General features: G+C 43.5%; 1 protein-coding gene across 1 annotated transcript in view; it reads left to right on the forward strand.

Moving 5' to 3' along the window:
* The window catches only part of LOC126424553 (basic proline-rich protein-like), a 46,898-nt gene extending 29,428 nt beyond the window's left edge, over positions 1-17,470 (forward strand). The window contains exon 2 of the mRNA XM_050087300.1: positions 17,198-17,470. Coding sequence (XP_049943257.1) covers positions 17,198-17,470 — 273 coding nt within the window. The remainder of the gene's footprint in view (positions 1-17,197) is intronic.
* The last annotated feature ends 3,165 nt before the right edge of the window (positions 17,471-20,635 follow it).

Consider the following 20,635-nt stretch of genomic DNA (forward strand, 5'->3'; position numbering starts at 1 on the left):
TTACCTCGAAATTCTGCTTTCTATACTGCTTGATCTGTGTAACACTGAATTTATTAAAGCAGTTTTCTAAGGTAGTTTACTGAAATTGAAATTATTTCCGAATAGCTGTATATGTAAAACTGAACAAAATCATTCTGTAGCTCTTCCAAATAAAATTACTGGAAACTCGATAATCTGGTAGGAACACTAAACATTTTCGAGTCACACTAATTAATATAACTATTCTGTATGACAATAGTTGCAAATATGAGAGACATTTCACAGCCAGCTTCGTATTAACCTCGCAGCAACGGTCCAGAATTAAGAAACAAATGATACTGGTACATGATACATAACTGCTTTTAAAAAAAATTGGAAAATGTGGTGCTATGGAAACAAATAGCACGCTACAAATTGTCATTTACTTACCCTTGAAAGATGCGTAGACACAAATTCTTGTCTGGGAATAGCTGCAGTCCAGCAATTTCTCAACTTCATACGTTTGGGAAATTGAAACATGTGCATTTTCATACTGTTTTATTTTTTTTAATAATTTAATTTATTTATAATTTCTTTCATAATTTTATAATTTATAATTTCCCTGCCAAAAGGGAACGCAGCACTTGTATCCCATACTTCGAAGAACTGTAGGCGAATACTGTATGAAATATATATCACTTTCACGTGTCACACACTTTCAACACAACGTACACGCCAACAGGACTTCCGACTGACGATAAGATGGCCAACAGTTTGTGACGTCACGTGCCAATATGGCCGATGTGCGTAGGCCTTGTATCTAGAAGGCTTTGGTCCGAGGCGGCTGCCCCGGCCGCGCGCGCATCATCCTCGCTCGTCGGCATGTCGTACTCGCTGTGCTCTAAAACAAAAAAAAAAAATACTAAAAAATAAATATTGCGTGTCAGCTTACTGTTGATCAGAATAAGTAAAGAGAGAAATGTTTGAGTACGTTCAGTTTTGCTCAGCTGTTTGAAAAAACAAATAACGTAAGAGGTTTACCAGCACAGTCATTCATAGTTTTTCTAAGGGGATGTTTCAACCCGGCCAAATATCTCACGAAATAAGCGTCAAACGAAAAAACTACAAAGAACGAAACTCGTCTAGCGTGGAGGGGAAACCAGACGGCGCTATGGTTTGCCCGCTAGATGGCGCTGCCATACGTCAAACGGATATCAACTGCGTTTCTTTTTTTTTTAAATAGGAACCCCCATTTTTATTACATATTCGTGTAGTACGTAAAGAAATGTGAACGATTAGTTGGCCCACTTTTTTCACTTTGTGATATATGGCGCTGTAATAGTCACAATCGTATAAGTACGTGGTATCACGCAACATTCTGCCAGTGCGAACGGTATTTGCTTCGTGATGCATTACCCGTGTTGAAATGGACCGTTTACCAATTGCGGAAAAGGTCGATATCGTGTTGATGTATGGCTATTGTGATCAAAATGCCCAACGGGCGTGTGCTGTGTATGCTGCTCGGTATCCCGGACATCATCCAAGTGTCCAGACCGTTCGCCGGTTAGTTATGTTATTTAAGGAAACAGGAAATGTTCAGACACATGTAAACGTCAACCACGACCTGTAACAGTTAATGATGCCCAAGTAGGTGTTTTAGCTGCTGTCACGGCTAATCCGCACATCAGTAGCAGACAAATTGCGCGAGAATCGGGAATCTCAAAAACGTCGGTGTTGAGAATGCTACATCAACATCGATTGCACCCATAGCATATTTCTATGCACCAGGAACAGCATGGCGACGACTTTGAAAGTCGTGTACAGTTCTGCCACTGGGACCAAGAAAAATTACGGGACGATGACAAATTTTTTGCACCAACAGCGGTAACGTAAACCAGCATAATACAAAACGAGCTGCCCTTCTTTGTACTTTTTCAATGTCATCCGTCAGTCCCACCTGATGCGGATCCCACACCGCGCAGCAATACTTCAGAGTAGGGCGGACAAACGTGGTGTCAGCAGTCTTTTTAGTAGACCTGTGGCCACATCTAAGTGTTCTGTCAATGAATCGCAGTCTTTGGGTAGTTCTACGCACAACGTTATCTATGTGATCGTTCCAATTTAGGGTGTTTAGGGTATTTCATGGGAGTTATGCGTTGTGGAGCTAACATCTTACGACGGTAAGGGGTTAAATCGTCGCAGAAGTAAGAGGTTTGGCTGTAAAACATAGGGACTGTCGATGTAATACCTTTTATTAATATAATACCTATTTAGTTATTGTCATCCTCAATATACTGCCCTCCTCTATCCCTAAAAAAAACTCCATGCGAGTTTTCCACAGATGCAAAAAGCACTGGAAATCTACCTTTGTGAGCTCCTTGAAGACGCGTGTCGCTTTTTTTTTCATTGATTCGATTCGCTGAACTCTTGTTCCTTTTAATGCAAATTTGACTTTGGGGATCAGATAAAAGTACGTGGCGCTATGTCAGGTGAATAAGGTGGGTGGTCTAACATTGAGGTGTTATACTGTATTTAGCCAGAAACGTTTTAACAGAAAATGTGGAACGAGCCGGGACGTTGTCTTGATTCAGAACCAGTGAGTTGTTCTTTCACAGATCGGGTCGGTTTCTTTTTATTTTTTCATCGATCAACAACTTCAAGGTAGTAATGTGGGTGAACTATTTGACCTTCACGAATCCAGTTAAGATAAATTCCTCGAACTTCGATAAAAGAATCAACATATTTTTGAACCTCAATTCGCACATTCGAGCTTTTTTTTCGTTCTCGGTGAAGTTAGGCCCTTGCAATGCATGGATTAGCGCTTATTTCTGGATCATAAGTGAAAAACTACAGTTCGTCGCATGTTGTCGCTCTTAACAAGAAATTGGGATAATGTTCAATGGTATTCAAGGTGTCAGTGCAAACGTTTGGAAGAGCTTCTTTTTGTTCGATCATGAGAATTTTCGGTACCAGTTTTGCTCTCACTTTTCTCATGTTAAATTGGTTATGTAAAATTTGCGATACCCATTCTTTGTCAACTCCTCTAGATTCGTCAATCGATCGAATAGTCAACTGGCGATCAACTCAAATCACATTACCTATTTTTTCGATATTTTCATCCATTTTTGATGTTGAAGGGCCTCCCGGGCATGAGTCATCTTCAACTTGTTTTATGTCATCTTGCAATGATTGAACAGTTCAAAATCTCGTGTACGTGATAAACAGTCTTCGCCATGCATTTCTTTTAGTAAAAGATAGGTTTCAGTAGCAGGTTTTCCAAGTGTCATTTAAACTACACAATTCGTTTCTCTATTTTTTCTGACTAAGGGCCACACTGACTTGTCTACAGACACCAGACATTCTGCATTCGAATGAGAATGCTTCACGCTTCGTAGCTATGTTCGTTCCTCTTTGATGTATGCGTATGTACACCGTGAAAGGATCACTCCAGTTATTTTATACTCAAACCTCGTATGTTACTGAAATCTCCTCAGAAGTAAGATAAAATGTCGTGGGAGGCTGACCAATACTATTTTGTTGCTTCACGACTAACGCTCCAGCTCACTGCCAATAGGACACAGTCACCTTCTCCTGTCATAGATTTACCTGTCTCCCTCCTCCCTCTTCCGTATCGTCTGTTGTGACCATGAGTCGTACGATCTCAACTCCACTGCAAATTAGCCTTCCCTTTAGTGACGGTGGTTGCACGGGTCAGCCTAACAACCAGGGGGAGCGAGTGCGCTAGCAATACGGGCGATGTACTACAGAAAACCCCGGACCATCAGTCTCCTGCCAATACTGGAACGGATCATACTCCAACGGCTTCGTCCACTAATCATCAAATGTGATGTGACACGCTCGGACCAGTTCGCCTTCCAGCCACGCCTGTCAGCCGAACTCCAGCTTCTCTGGGTTACGGAGTGCGTAGCATATACGAGGGGCGTTCAGAAAGTAAGCTCCGATCGGTCGCGAAATGGAAACGACTATGAAAATCCGATAAAGCTTTTCACAGATGTGTTGGGTAGTGTCTCTAGTATAACCCCAGTTAGCATCACGTCGCTCTTCTCATTTCTGAGCTCGCAGTGAGTGCGTAAAGATGTCTAGAAAATGGTGTCTGCCGCCAAGTACGAGGGCCTGGTGAGAAATTTCGCCTGAAGCTATGCAGCTAACATTACATAACTGTCGTGCTGTTTCGTCTTCACGACAATTCTCAGCCGCATTCTGCAGGGGCAATGAAGATGCTCCTGCATCGTTTTCAAATGGAAATGTTAGATTACCCACAATACAGTCCGCAATTGTCTCCCCCTGAGTTTCATCTCTGGTCACATGAACCGCTGTCTTTGAAGACAACATTTTGACACAGACAACGAGGTGTAGGCCAGCGTGGAGAATTGGCGGAAAGCACTGGCGGCTGCCTTCTATGATGAGGCTATTGAAAAGTTGGTACAACGCTATGACAAAAGTCTAAGTCAGAACGGCGACTACGTAGAGAAGTAGCTGAAAGGTGTAGCTAATTGTTACAAGTAAAACATTTCTGATGTTCACTGTGGTTTCAATTTGGCAATCAATCGGAGCTTACTTTCTGAACAGGCCTCGTAATATGAACCATGCGAACTATACAGCCGCGACCTTTCTCGATTAAAAGACATGTGATCTAGTATGGAGAAATAAGTTACTCATCAAATCGCATCATATCTCCACCACCCTTGACCAAGGCGCGAAGAGTATTTCAAGATAGACGCTACTTTGTCCGAATAGACGGTCAGCTGTCCAGCATTCAACAACTTCTGGAGGGCATCATGCAAGGCCCTTTTCCATCATCTGTCTTGTATGTGAATGACCTGCCGCTACTTCCACAAGTCGTCCTAGCTCCATTCGCTGAGGATACCACAATCCTTACCAGCAGCCACAGAATCGACGCAGATACACTGTGCCTCCAACGTCCACATATACTTACTGAATTATGGAGAACCTGAATGCAGGCCATTATGTTTACTCGCCGTCGGCCCGAACTCACAGAGCGTCTCACACTGCAAACCGTCGTACGGCCTTGGACAAATCAGGTGAAATACCTGGTTGATATTGGACCGGAAACTCCTCTTCAAGGACAATGTTTAAGGAAAATGCATCAACATCATGCACTTCTTTCACTAATTATACGCACGCTTTTCTAGTTAACATCTGAACGTGAGGACCAAACCATGCCTCTACCGACCAAAGATCCTGCCGTCAGTCTTAAATGGATGCTCCTCCTGGGGGATCTCTTGTAACAGCGATCTCATACCGCTGGAAACCGTACAAAACCGATACCTATGGTTAATCCTTGGAGCACCTAGGTGGGCGAGGATCAGGGATCTTTATCAGAAACTGTACATGGAGACCATCAGGGAATTAATCGTATCATCCACACAAAAACAACTCGCTATCGTTGAAGAACTAAAGCGCACTTCACATCTTGATTACGTGGGGTCCGTCGTTCCTGAGAGGTCGCTCAAATCAGAGTCCTCCGAGCCAAATCGTGTAGCAATCATGTAGCAAAGTAACATAAGTTTATAAACAGAAAAAGGTGAAAAAGTAATGTAACGCTGAGTGACAGAAAGGTAAGGTCAACGGGAACAATAAGTAACATTAAATGAAATGTAATAAAGTAACCAACATCTTAGAGGGTCAAATGACCTAGTGACCGAAACCCTTCTCACGCGGAAATAAAATGAAAATTATACAATGAGCCACGGGGTGGTGGTACTTCTGTGTTCTGTGACATAATAGGAAAAAAAGAGAGAAAGAAAAGAAAAAAGCCGTTGTTGCCGACATTCCCTTTTATTTACTTGTACATATACGCTCTTACTTCCTATCTGATATTAGAAAACAATTTTCGTTTCATTGCTGTTGAATCAGAGAATTTACTTTCTAATTACCCAGTTATAAAGTTTTCAAGCATTTAGGAGAAAAGTATATTTTCGCCAAGAGATCCAAAGGTGTGTAGGGGAGAATACGCTCGGCTAATCTCGCGAGGCTCTTCAGTTTTTACTCGCTGCGGCTCCCCGTAGCACCACGTGAGTTATTCGCCGATGTATTAACAGATGTGCTACCATCCTTTCTCTTCTTCTTGTCAGAGAGGGTCACATTTTTCCTTCCTCGCCTTTTCTGCGGAGAACTTCCTCCGTCCACCTTATTTTCAACATCGTTCCATAACACAACTCAGATACTTCGAGTCTCTTTCTCTTTTTCCAATGCCATGATACAGTACCAGACAATGCTGTACTCCAAACGTGCAGTCTCAGAAATTTCCTCCTCAAATTAAGGCCTTTGTTCGATACTAACAGACTGCTTTTGACAAGGACTGTCCTCTTGGCTCGTGGTACCCTGCGTTTTACATCCTTCTTGCTACGTCCGTCAAGTGTTATTTTGATTCCAAGACAGCAGAATCCCTTCGCTTCGTCTGCTTCGTGTTCCTCAACTCTGATATCGTGTTTACAATTAATTTCATTTCTGCTACTCGTCATTACTTTCATCTATCTTCGATTTACTCTCAGTCCTTATTTTGCTTACCCTCCAAATGTTATTCACTTATCCTGAGGATAGCAATGTCATCAATGGGTTTTATCATCGATATTCTTCTATCGTGAGTTTTAAGCCTACTCTTGAAGCTTATAATGAGCCTAGTGTTTTTAAAACCTTCCAAACCTAGGCTGGAAAGTATGCATGGGTGATTGACAAATTTTTATTACTGTTATAAATTTTGAAATCTGTCGAATAGTCACCCACATTTTTTATAATTTTACTATTATTTTAAGTAAACGGATGTTAGGAAAATTAAATCAAAGAAAAGTAAAGTAGGTTTAAACTTTTACATTTATTTTAAAATTCACCAGTGTTCAATAAACCGTATAACTCATGCTAAGTCTGTCTCCAAGCTGGTGCCTTATTTACTGTTGCGAATTAATTAAGAAAAGTGTTACTCAGTTGGGGTTCAATTGGCATAAAATGTGATTTTCAAAGAATAGGAAACAGAAAGAATAGGAAACAGGATGGGAAACTCATCAAACAAACACACAATGATAGTTCAAGCGTACAGAAAAAAGGATCTGAACCGTCACCAATCCATTCTATTTAAGGCATTGAAATTACGCTGCTAGCATAGCCGTGTTCCCAGTGTATAACCACAGACTGGTATTGGAAGTTTAGACAAAGATCACGTGTTAAGATGTATCCGCAATCTTACCAAAATGCTCTACAAAAATCTTTCTAGAAATTGTGAAGTAGGAAAATTGCTTGCGATAGCGATTAATTTGAAGACGCGAAATATTATGAAAAGATTAGCTGAGGACTAGTTTTGTTTCTACAGCACATGTTCCCCGTGCACAAGTACATTTACAGATAATACGTAATTCCACAACGATTTTAATCCAAACACATTAGTTACGAAAGAAACTTCCGAACGGCATTAATAACGGCATAGTATTGACCTGATGGCTCAAACAATTTTACGAGCACGTGGTACTGCTACTACAAAGCATACACCACTTGGGTTGAACCCAATGAGAAATTATTAATGTTACGACTTCTGCACCACTTGTTAGCAGCAGACACAGTGGCTGCGCCAAAGACTGAGACGTCGTGGGGCTTTACAATTATTTATTGAACTTTCTTTATAATTTCTCCCTCGTCGTCGCTGCCGGCCGTGGTGGCCGAGCGGTTCTAGGCGCTACAGTCTGGAACCGCGCGACCGCTACGGTCGCAGGTTCGAATCCTGCTTCGGGGATGGATGTTTGTGATGTCCTTAGGTTAGTTAGGTTTAAGTAGTTCTAAGTTCTAAGTTAAGTCCCATAGTGCTCAGAGCCATTTGAACCAATCGTCGTCGCTGCCAAGCCCTGGGGATCCCTCCGCCTGGCTGCTGCTGTGTAGATTCTCCGACAATGCGGGCAACGCACGCTGCTGATCGCACTCGGAGCCTCAGGCCACCAGTGCTCTGCTGAGGCCAGGATGCCCTGTGGTTGAGATGAACTCGTCGCCGCTCGGCAGCCGCATCGCCGGGAGGTCAGCTGCCGACGCCTGCTGCACCGGCGGCTGGGAAGCCGTCAGTCGCGATGTGCGCGAGCTCCCGTCACGGACGGACCACGCGCCATGGGGCCGGGTTGCCGTGGAGTCCGGCCGGGCGTCAGTCCCCAGCAGCGCCTATGACCAAGACCGCGCTGCAGCCGGTCCTGCTGGAAGTTCTCGCTCTACATCTACATCTACATCCATACTCCGCAAACCACCTGACGGTGTGTGGCGGAGGGTACCTTGAGTACCTCTATCGGTTCTCCCTTCTATTCCAGTCTCGTATTGTTCGTGGAAAAGGATTGTCGGTATGCCTCTGTGTGGGCTCTAATCTCTCTGATTTTATCCTCATGGTCTCTTCGCGAGATATACGTAGGAGGGAGCAATATACTGCTTGACTCTTCGGTGAAGGTATGTTCTCGAAACTTTGATGTAAGCCCGTACCGAGCTACTGAGCGTCTCTCCTGCAGAGTCTTCCACTGGAGTTTATCTATCATCTCCGTAACGCTTTCGCGATTACTAAATGATCCTGTAACGAAGCGCGCTGCTCTCCGTTGGATCTTCTCTATATCTTCTATCAACCCTATCTGGTACGGATCCCACACTGCTGAGCAGTATTCAAGCAGTGGGCGAACAAGCGTACTGTAACCTACTTCCTTTGTTTTCGGATTGCATTTCCTTAGGATTCTTCCAATGAATCTCAGTCTGGCATCTGCTTTACCGACGATCAAATTTATATGATCATTCCATTTTAAATCACTCCTAATGCGTACTCCCAGATAATTTATGGTATTAACTACTTCCAGTTGCTGACCTGCTATTTTGTAGCTAAATGATAAAGGATCTATCTTTCTGTGTATTCGCAGCACATTACACTTGTCTACATTGAGATTCAATTGCCATTCCCTACACCATGCGTCAATTCGCTGCAGATCCTCCTGCATTTCAGTAAAATTTTCCATTGTTACAACCTCTCGATACACCACAGCATCATCTGCAAAAAGCCTCAGTGAACTTCCGATGTCATCCACAAGGTCATTTATGTATATTGTAAATAGCAACGGTCCTATGACACTCCCCTGCGGCACACCTGAAATCACTCTTACTTCGGAAGACTTCTCTCCATTGAGAATGACATGCTGCGCCCTGTTATCTAGGAACTCCTCAATCCAATCACACAATTGGTCTGATAGTCCATATGCTCTTACTTTGTTCATTAAACGACTGTGAGGAACTGTATCGAACGCCTTGCGGAAGTCAAGAAACACGGCATCTACCTGTGAACCCGTGTGTATGGCCCTCTGAGTCTCGTGGACGAATAGCGCGAGCTGGGTTTCACATGACCGTCTTTCTCGAAACCCATGCTGATTCCTACAGAGTAGATTTCTAGTCTCCAGAAAAGTCATTATACTCGAACACAATACGTGTTCCAAAATTCTACAACGCTGTAATCAGTCAGCCATGGTGCCGACTGAACTCGGGCCGACCTCCAGAGCTGAAGTTGACATCTGGCGGCGAACGGATGACTCCTGCGAGCTGGAACAGACTTCCAGAATCGTCATCTACGAAGATTGAAAATTCGGACACGGACCACGTCCGTCCTCAGATCCGAACTGCTTCCTAATGGCTTCTGCCTGTTGCTGCCTGCGCTCCACTATTTATATTCGGCAGGAGGACGTTTTTTTCCCTCGTAGCTTTTTGTTATTACTCCCTCAGTATATTGCTGCGTAACTTAGCGCGCTGGCCTCACTTTCCCTTACTCAGCACTCTCCAGGCTTCGCTCGGCGCTCGGTCTGTGTGCGTCCTTGCGTGAGCAAGGCTATCTGTGTCGCACTTACTTCCAAACACCTCGGTCGCTGGCGTGCCTCTGTTTTGCCATTTTCCACTGCGTGAAGCAACGCTTACTACATGTGGCTGGAACATTGATTTCAGGAATTTCAATCAGCATTACACCTCATGACAACATGCTTCCACTTCCCTTTATTGGAGTGGAAACAAAGCAACTACCGCAATACACTCTCAAACCAACACTTAAATCGCCCTGAATCCCGATTTGAAATAATATATAAAACATTTTCGATGTAGATCTGTAAGTAATTAATAAGTAATTAATATTTCAGTGAGGTTGAAAACTTAAGAATTTCATTATCCTTCGGACTCACCAAACACGCTCTTATCCGGAGATGTTACCACCTGAGAAACTGCCCGCAGACTGACTAGCGTTGGTCCCGTCCGAGGCTGTCCCACAGATACAGTAGGAAGTGACCAGAGAGGTAGCTTCCTTTACCAACCTGACAAGGGACGGACAGAACCACACTAAGGAGACAAGCCTCTTCGTCTTAAAAATCGTATCTGCCTACTCAGACGTTGGTCCTACTGTTCTCTAGCAGACAGAACTTCTCTGCTACCACCAAGCATGCAACTACAAATACATTTATTCATCGTTTCACGCCAGACGGGAAGGAGATGACAATATCTTAAGAGATCATATACACTTGGTAAAGGAGACTGATGTGGGTTTCATAGGACACTGTATGCTAAGAATTACATATAAAAATGTGTTTGAAAATGTTGTATGACAAGTTGTTCGTGTTTATATGTCAATATAACACATTCCTCTGCGCAGTCTGCTCCCAGATAAATTTGGAAATGCCACAGTAAATTTAGAGGTGCAAATGTATAAAGTAAACCACAATAAATCGAGGAAAATAGCATGAAAGGAATCTAGCTGACACCTTTCAAGCTTTTTTTTTTTTAATGTCAGTAACTTTTCTTCGATTTATAGATTGAACTGTAGGGGCGAAAGCCTTATGCCCTGTGTTACACCGTTTTCAACCTGACCCCTTCCTTCTTCGCATTCCATTCTTAACATTCCTTAAATACTTACTTTACTTTACATGTGGCAAAGGCCTTATCGACCATACGCCTGCTCTGTGAGCCTCTTCCACTTCTGCCTGTCCAATGCGCTGTTTGTCCAGTTGCTGTTGCTGTTGATCCTAGTCGTGTCCTCCCGAATGTTATCCCGCCATCTGATTCTGGGTCTCCCTCTTCCTCTCGTACCATCTATGGCTCTGCTGAATGGCATTCTAGATAGTCTATTCTCTGTCATTCTTGCTATATGGCCTGCCCAATTCAACCTTCTCCTCTTGAGCACTTCGAAGATGTTACGGTGTTTGTACAGCCCTCTTAATTCTTCATTTCTTCTTATTCTCCATTCCATGTTATTTCCGTCGTACACAGGTCAAAAAATTTTCCTTAGTACTTTTCTTTCGAATATTAACAGTTTTTCTTCATCTTTCTTTCTAAATATTAATGTTTCACATCCATATAATATCACAGGTATAATGGTCGATTGATATAAGCGGATTTTAAAGTTACTGCTAAGTAATCTTTTCTTAGAATTTTGATGAAACTAAAAAGTGTCTTGTTTGCTGTTGATAAAAGGGCATTTATTTCTATATCTGTTCTGTTGTTATTACTAAAAAGACTTCCTAGGTACTTGAATTGGTCAACAGTCTTGAAATTGAATCCATTTACAGTCAGAAGTTCATCTTTTCTGGTTTTCTTACTTATGGGCACGTATCCTGTCTTTTCTTCATTAACATGTAATCCTGTTTTCTCAACAATTCTGTAGTAATTTTGCATCATTCTGATTAATTCTTTTTTGGAACTACTTATTAGTGCTACATCATCTGCATAGGCAAGTCCTGTGATGTTCACATCCTGTAGCTGGATCCCCTTGTGGACTGGTTTTAGAAAATTCTCTATCGATCTTCTCTTGGACAAGGTTAAATAAAATTGGTGAAATGGCATCCCCTTGTCTCAGTCTAGTGTACACCTTAAAATCTTCAGTTTCTCCTACCGGTGTCTTTATGCGACATAAAGTTTCATCTATACACATTTTAACTAATCTGATTAATTTTGATGGTATTTTAAATTCGTTCATTATATTTAGGAGTGTCTTAAATACTAATATAGCTAAAATTGCGTCAGCAGTTTATGGCAGCCCCATATGGCGAAAACAGAATGAAGATAGTGATTGCTGATTTCAGCCTAATATTAAGATGTTAAAGTGTGAGATAGTTAGGCATGGAAGTATTTATTGTGGGGATGTTGAGTGAGATGTTAAGAGAATGATTCGGAAGTTAAACAACAACCTGGTTTTCACTAATCACTGTATTAAATTTCTTAAGAAAAATTTTAAATACACTGTTCAGTCACGTTAATATTCGACATTAATATTCGAAGCAAAACGTTTCTAGTTAAAGAAAACGGCATATCCATGGCCCTTTCACAATCTCCTTGTGAAGTATCTATCTGAAATGAATACCATCCACTTCAGAAGAAACTCATGATGACGCTGCATTCACTGTTTCACTCGCATCGGCATTGCTGAAGCATCACGAAACCCGTCAGACGTAACGAGTTCCCAGATCTCTCTCCTGAAAGAAAAATTGTAATGGACTGTGCACAAACTGGGATTGGGGCAAGCCGGGAAAGAAATCGACGGTATCTGTTTTTCAGAGGAACTATCACGGTATTTAGCCTTCAGCTAAAAAACAGGAAAACTAAATGTAGATGTCTCAACGGGGTATACAATGCCATAAACACTTCGACATCTCACTCGGTTTGATGGCTCAAGGTTCTCACATAGTTCGTCCTCCAGTCACGTGGTAGGGTTCATTTTGGAGCTTTGAGATCAGCCCACAAACTCTGTTTCACCTAACAGCGCAATGAAATGCCTCTGAATTTTAGAAAATTTTTACTGTAATTACACTGTCCAGGTGCATTAACGTGACAACTTGTCAAAAGCACCTTTTTGCAGCGCCAACCGCTACGAGACGTGCAGCAAGAGAGTCAATGATTCTAGAAGGTTCTCGATCGGGGGAGTTTGGTGGCCAAGGGATTTCGGTACGCTCATCCTGATGGTCTACAAATCCCGCACGTAGGCTGCGAGCTGTGTGACACGTTGCACCGTCCTTCTGGTAGATGTAAAGGTTATGAGGAAAACCGTGGGGGTGCCCGTGGTCCCCAGGGGTAGATGTGTACCTGTGTCGATTCACTGCGGTGGACTCCGCACTTCCGGGGCGTCTCGTCCCGATTGCGAGGTGAAGCGCACCAAGAGCGTACACGTTGGGATCCGAAAGATGGCGAACTATGCCTGGCCAGGACGAAGTCAGGGGAAACCCTGATGGAGGTCCGTAGCGATTCTGACGTGCAAATCAATCGTCGGAGCTGCGTGTAGGGGCGAAAGACTAATCGGACCATCTAGTAGCTGGTTCCCTCCGAAAATCACCCAGAGATTCAAAGAAAGTAATTGCCCAGACTATAACGCTCTCTCCTCCGGGCTGGACTCTTACAGGTTATTTGCTCTGTTTACTTTCAAACGTTTCACTCCGTACTCTTCAATGGCCATCTGTCTGATGGAGTAAAATATGTTTATTTATTTATAGTATGGCAACAACACCAAACATTGACAAGTACATGAAGTTTAATTTTATACACTACTGGCCATTAAAATTGCCATACCAAGAAGAAATGCAGATGATAAACGGGTATTCATTGGTCAAATATAATAAACTAGAACTGACATGTGATTACATTTTTTAAAAATGTGTTAAAATGTGTGTGAAATCTTAAGGGACGTAACTGCTAAGGTCATCAGTCCCTAAGCTTACACGCTAGTTAACTTAAATTATCCTAAGGGCAAACACACACACCCATGCCCGAGGGAGGACTCGAACCTCCGCCGGGACCAGACGCACAGTCCAGATTACACTTTCACGCAATTTGGGAGCATAGATCCTGAGAAATCAGAACCCAGAACAACCACCTCTGGCCGTAATAACGGCCTTAATACGCCTGGGCATTGATTCAAACAGAGCTTGAATGGCGTGTACAGGTACAGCTACCCACGCAGCTTCAACACGATACCACAGTTCATCAAGAGTAGTGACTGGCGTATTGTGACGAGCCAGTTGCTCGGCCACCATTGACCAGACGTTTTCAATCAATGAGAGATCTGGAGCATGTGCTGGCCAGGGCAGCAGTCGAACATTTTCTGTATCCAGAAGGACCTGCAACATGGTGTCGTGCATTATCCTGCTGAAATGAAGGATTTAGCAGGGATCGAATGAAGGGTAGAGCCACGGGTCGTAACACATCTGAAATGTAACGTCCACTGTTCAAAGTGCCGTCAATGCGAAAAAGAGGTGACGGAGACGTGTAACCAATGGCATCCCAGACCCTCACACCGTGTGATACGCCAGCATGGCGATGACGAATACACGCATCCAATGTGCGTTCACCGCGATGTCGCCAAACACGGAAGCGACCATCATGATGCTGTAAGCAGAACCTGAATTCATCCGAAAAAAGTGACGTTTTCCGATTCGTGCACCCAGGTTCGTCATTGAATACACCATTGCAGGCGCTCCTGTTTGTGATGCACCGTCAAGGGTAACCGCAGCCACGGTCTCCCAGCTGATAGTCCATGCTGCTGCAAACGTCGTCGAACTGTTCGTGCAGATGGTTGTTGTCTTGCAAACGTCCCCATCTGCTGACTCATGGATCGAGACGTGGCTGCACGATCCGTTACAGCCATGCGGATAAGATGCCCGTCATCTTGACTGCTAGTGATACGAGACGGTTGAGATCAAGCATGGCGTTCCATATTATCCTGCTGAACCCACCGATTCCATATTCTGCTAACAGTCATTAGATCTCGACCAACGCGAGCAGCAATGTAGCGATACCATAAACCGCAATCGCGATAGGCTACAATCCGACCTTTATCAAAGCCGGAAACATGATTATACGCATTTCCCCTCCTTACACGAGGCATCACAACAACGTTTCAGCAGGCAACGCCGGTCAACTGCTGTTTGTGTATGAGAAATCCGTTTGGAAACTTTCCTCGTGTCAGCACGTTGTAGGTGTCGCCAACGGCGCCAACCTTGTATGAATGCTCTGAAAAGCTAATCATTTGCATATCACAGCACCTTCTTCCTGTCGGTTAAATTTCGCGTCTGTAGCACGTCATCTTCGTCTTGTACCAATTTTAATGGCCAGTTTCTTTCTGGATTGGAATAAACGTAATATGCGAGTGCAGGTGTCTAACACAAGAACGACGACAGATAGAAGTTTGAGTGTGGGCGTGATTCGTACACAGATAGCAGAAATGGTTAACACGACCGCTCGCGTAAAGTGAGAAAGCGGGGTTCGAGTCCCTGTCCGGTACAAATTTTCATTGTTGTCATTCTACCCGTAATATATAGCAGAAAATGGTTTATTTTCGTAGCTGCGAATAAATTTCCTATATTTCTTGACGACGGTTGTCGCAGCAGTGCCTCTTACTTCAGTAATACGTGCACCTCCGAAGGAATATTCCATCGTGCTTTTTAATAACATAGGCACTGCTGTTTTGTATTTATTCGCCAATACCAGGCTCTCCACTCTCAATAAATATGTCCTTTTTGGACTGGAATACATGTAACGTATGAGAGCAGTTGGTGAAACAAGAACGACGGGATGCGGAAGTTTGGTTTGGCCGTGATTCGTGCACAGATAGTCTAAGTGGTTTAGGTGATCGCTATCGTAAAGTGAGAAATACGGTTTCGAGTCCCGGTCGCGCACAACTTTTCATTATGTTTCTTCTAATACGGAGCCCCAAAGGTAGTTCCGATTCGCTATTCCGCATCATTCCAGTACTCAATTTAAAATGTATTTGGCAACTCCTTTCATCAGATAGTATTTACGTAAGAATATCACTTTGGATTCCGTAGAAATATTGGAACACGTGAGGCAATACTGACCCTACGACTTATCTTAGAAGCTAGATTAAGGAAAGGCAAACCTACGTTTCTAGCATTTGTAGACTTAGAGAAAGCTTTTGACAATGTTGACTGGAATACTCTCTTTGAAATTCTGAAGGTGGCAGGGGTAAAGTACAGGGAGCGAAAGGCTATTTACAATTTGTACTGGAACCAGATGGCAATTATAAGAGTCGAGGGACATGAAAGGGAAGCAGTGGTTGGGAAGGCAGGTTGTAGCCTATCCCCTATGCTAATCAATCTATATATTGAGCAAGCAGTAAAGGAAACAAAAGAAAAATTCAGAGTATGTATTAAAATCCATGGAGAAGAAATAAAAACTTTGAGGTTTGCCGATGACATTGTAATTCTGTCAGAGACAGTAAAGGACTTGGAAGAGCAGTTGAACGGAATGGACAGTGTCTTGAAAGGAGGATATAAGATGAACATCAAGAAAAGCAAAACGGGGATAATGGAATGTAGTCGAATTAAGTCGGGTGATGCTGAGGGAAATAGATTGGGAAATGAGACACTTAAAGTAATAAAGGTATTTTGCTATTTAGGGAGCAAAATAACTTCTGATGGTCGAAGTAGAGAGGATATCAAATGTAGACTGGCAATGGCGAGGAAAGCGTTTCTGAAGAAGAGAAATTTGTTAACATCGAGTATAGATTTAAGTGTCAGGAAGTCGCATCTGAAAGTATTTGTATGGAGCGTAGCCATGTATGGAACTGAAACATGGACGATAACTAGTTTGGACAAGAAGAGAATAGAAGCTTTCGAAATGTGGTGCTACAGAAGAATGCTGAAGATTAGATGGGTAGATAATGTAACTAATGAGGAGGTATTGAATAGGATTGGGGAGAAGAGATGTTTGTGGCACGAGTAGAAGAAGGGATCGGTTGGTAGGACATGTTCTGAGGCATCAAGGGATCACCAATTTAGTATTGGAGGGCAGCGTGGAGGGTAAAAATCATAGAGGGAGAGCAAGAGATGAATACACTAAACAGATTCAGAAGGATGTAGGTTGCAGTAGCTACTGGGAGATGAAGAAGCTTGTACAGGCTAGGGTAGCATGGAAAGCTGCATCAAACCAGTCTCACGACTGAAGACCACAATAACAACAACATCATTTGCTTTGTCCCGTTCAAAGAGTATGCATGTTACAGCGGATACACAGAGGAATATTGAGAATAGGGGACCCTTATACAAAGCATATAATATTTGCAAAGGTAATGTTAATTGCGGAATAACGCAGACGAAAGGTGTGCAGGACTCAAGTTTCCGCTGTTGACGAATAACAAGTGGACCACTGGAGGTACAATCGCGACGTCGAGGAAGCACCGAGCAGTCTGGAACCGGCTGGAAGAGCCTGGCCGCTCCAGGCACCTCGCCCCTGCTCCGCTCGAGACTCCAGACGGGCTGCGCCGCAGGTGGCGTGTGGGGGCGCGTGGCCTGGCTCTGCGGCCACCCCACCCCCACCCCCGCGCCCACCCCCGCTGCTCAATAAATCAATAGCGGCGCCGGCGGCCGCGGCCCCGCCCTGCCAGAGCGGAGCCACCCCCGCCACCCCCGGCTCGCTGCCGCCCCCGCTGCCACCCTGCAGCACAAGCCTCCGGAACAGACCAGCCTCTCCAGCGTGCGGCGTCCTAACATAGAGCTTCCCGCCTTCTCACAATACAGCACTTCCTGCCCACCTCTATCTTTCCTTACGTCATCAGTGTTCTAGCCTGATTTCTTATCCAACACTGGAAAATCCAGGATGGAATAGTAGCGTATTACGAAGAGGATACGTTGCAGCTCACCATGTAGTGGATATGTTGTGTCGCAGACCAGCACAACAAAAAGGCTACTAAACAAGTAAGCTTTTGGCCAGAAGGCCTTCTTGTGAAAGCGTAGCTCACACACACACACACACACACACACACATGATCACTATCTACGGCTGCCGAGGACAGACTGTGTGTGTGTGAGGCGTGCTTGCGTTAATCTGTGTTTGTATGTTGTCCATTTCAGAAGAAGGCCTTCTGGCCGAAAGCTTACGTGTTTAGCAGCCTTTTTGTTGTGCCTGTCTGCGACTCAACATATCCACTAGATGGTGAGCAGCAATCTACTGATTTTTTTATCCAGTATTCGATGACGTAAGCGGTCGGCATCGTTCCTGTAGTCTGTCGGTAAACTGAAGAGCGATCTGGCGAGTCCCCACTGTGTCTACCCAGCTACGTCACAAGGCTCTTCTACAGGCTGTTTCACAAAGTACTACCGGCCCTGCCGCGGCGCGCGCTTTGAATTCCTCTGACAAAATTTTTGAATTTTGCCACACGCCCATTCAATTAGATTTAAATCACAGTTGTATGGTGGAAGTCGCAACACTCTGTGCCCATAACCTTCAAGTATTTTATTAATTTCAAATACCTTGTCTTCCAGCTTATGTTGTTTAATTAAATGAAATAATTTTGTTTTCATCATTGACAAATCAACTTTCACCTTATTTTTTAATAATAATTCAATAGTTTCCCTTTTATTCGAGGACCTAGTCGGAGCTTTGTTATGCTCCTTGTTGTGACTTGAGGTGTTGTCCATTACAATAACAAAGTTCGGTGGCAGATTCAGAATTACTTTAGTCGGTATCCAGTTTGAAAAATTTTTGTAGTTCATTTGCCCATGGTAGCCCCCATTGCATATCCCGCTTTATAAATTAACTCTGCGTTGGATAAAAACCCAAATTTTGACTCAATATTGACCACTATAATCCTATTGCTTCAGCTAACATTGTCGATAATGCTATCAACGCCAGAGCCCCGCCAACATTTTCTGTAAGTAATATTATCGTCCACCCAAGTTTTAGCAATATAAAAGAAATTTTCTGCCAAGCTCCCTTAATTTCCTCGGTTCAGGTGCTAAAATAGCCAGTCAATTATATCCGTTCTCTCTATCAGAATCTTTCGTTTACTTATAGATCTTTTCCATGTAAATCCCATTTCAAGCAGTGTTTATATAAAACATATTTCTACCAAAGAAAATCGATTTTTTGTTTCACAGCAGTAAGTAATGCCATAACGTCGGCATTATTTTTTGGTTTTTGTGGAAGTCCTCCATCGTTTGTCGAATGACCGATTTTGTGAAACTGCCTGTAACGATGAGTTTCCTCCAAAATTATTAGTTTTCCTTCGTGGCGGTTTCAGTTTATTTTCGCGCTTCTTCCTTATGCGGCCTATTGTGGTGAGGCTGTCGTTTGAATAAACTGCAGCCCTTTGATTGGGACTGGTAATACTAGCCAACAGTTCTTTTTGTGCGGCCTCTTTAACACATGATGTTGTAACATTAGAGACGATCGAACGCTCGTTACTCCATAAATACCTCATCTTCTCCATATTCTGCACATTTTCTTGCAATGCATGTGGCTTATCAATCACTTCCGGATACCGAAGTATATCAGTATGCATACAAAATTAACTGACTAACAATGGCAATTAAGATCCCACGAACAGAACGACGTGTGTCACTGAACGCCGATCTACAGCGCTAGACAGGTAACGGGCAACTGATTTTGGGTGCCCCTGTAGGCCAGTGGCAGGGTTCTTCTGGGAAAGGCCACTTCCCCCACCAAAAGCGCTGCTCGATCCCCCACCTATACTAGGTGGGGGATCTCTTTGTATATCAGCCAAGGGTTGTAGGATTTCGCAGCACTAACAAGGAAGTTATAGGCTTGTCACCCTTTCGAGTCGGGGCGTGGAGTGTCAGAAGTTTGAAGACCGTGGGGAAGCTAGAAACTCTGAAAAGGGAATTGCTGAGGCTGAATTTAGATGTAGTGGGAGGGCGGACGGTGGCTAAAGTGAAATGGAAGGCAGGCCAGCATTTCTGATCAGATGAGTATAGGGTAATATCAACGGCAGGAGAAAATGGTATAAAGGAAGTCAGATGCGTTAATAATAGGAAGGTAGGAAAAAGAGTGAGTGCTTGTGAAGATTTCAGAGATAGGCTTGTTCTCATCAGAACAGGCAATAAATCAACATTGACGACGGTAGGCCGCGCGGGATTAGCCGAGCGGTCTTAGGCGCTGCAGTCATGGACTGTGCGTATGATCCCGCCGGAGATTCGAGTCCTCCCTCGGGCATCGGTGTGTGTGTTTGTCCTTAGGATAATTTAGGTTAAGTAGTGTGTAAGCTTAGGGACTCATGATCTTAGCGGTTAAGTCCCATAAGATTTCACACACATTTTTCGACGACGGTAGTGTAAACATACATCCCGAAGTCGCAAGCAGAGAATGAAGAAATAGAAAAAGTATATGAGGATATTGGACAAGTATTTCAGTACGTGAAGGAAGACGAAAATGTAATAGCCATGTGGAATTAGAAATGTGGTTGTAGGCGAGGAAGCAGAAGAAAATGTTACGGGAGAGTATGGTCTTGGTATCAGGAACGAGAGAGGAGAAATACTTATTGTGTTCTGCAATAAATATCGGTTAATAATAGCGAATACTCTGTTGAAGAGTCATAAGAGGAGAAAATACAGTTAGAAAAGGCCGAAAAATACGGGAGATTCCAGTTAGATCATGGTCAGGAAGAGGTTCCGAAATCAGATATTCGATTGTAAGGGGCGTACTCTGCGGCAGATATAGAATCAGATCACAATTTAGTAATGATTAAGGGTAGGCTGAAACTTAAGAGGCTACAAGTATCGCACATTCAGCTCAATAGCCTATGCATTCAATTTGCTAACAAGAATGATTTACAAAAGAACGGAAAAATATTGGGGACCTGTTAGATGACTATCAGGACAGCTTGTAAAGGCGCCAGAGAGGGACTTCTGACGTTGTGGTT

This window comes from Schistocerca serialis, chromosome 10, assembly GCF_023864345.2.
Source record: "Schistocerca serialis cubense isolate TAMUIC-IGC-003099 chromosome 10, iqSchSeri2.2, whole genome shotgun sequence".
Classification (NCBI taxonomy): Eukaryota; Metazoa; Arthropoda; class Insecta; order Orthoptera; family Acrididae; genus Schistocerca; species Schistocerca serialis.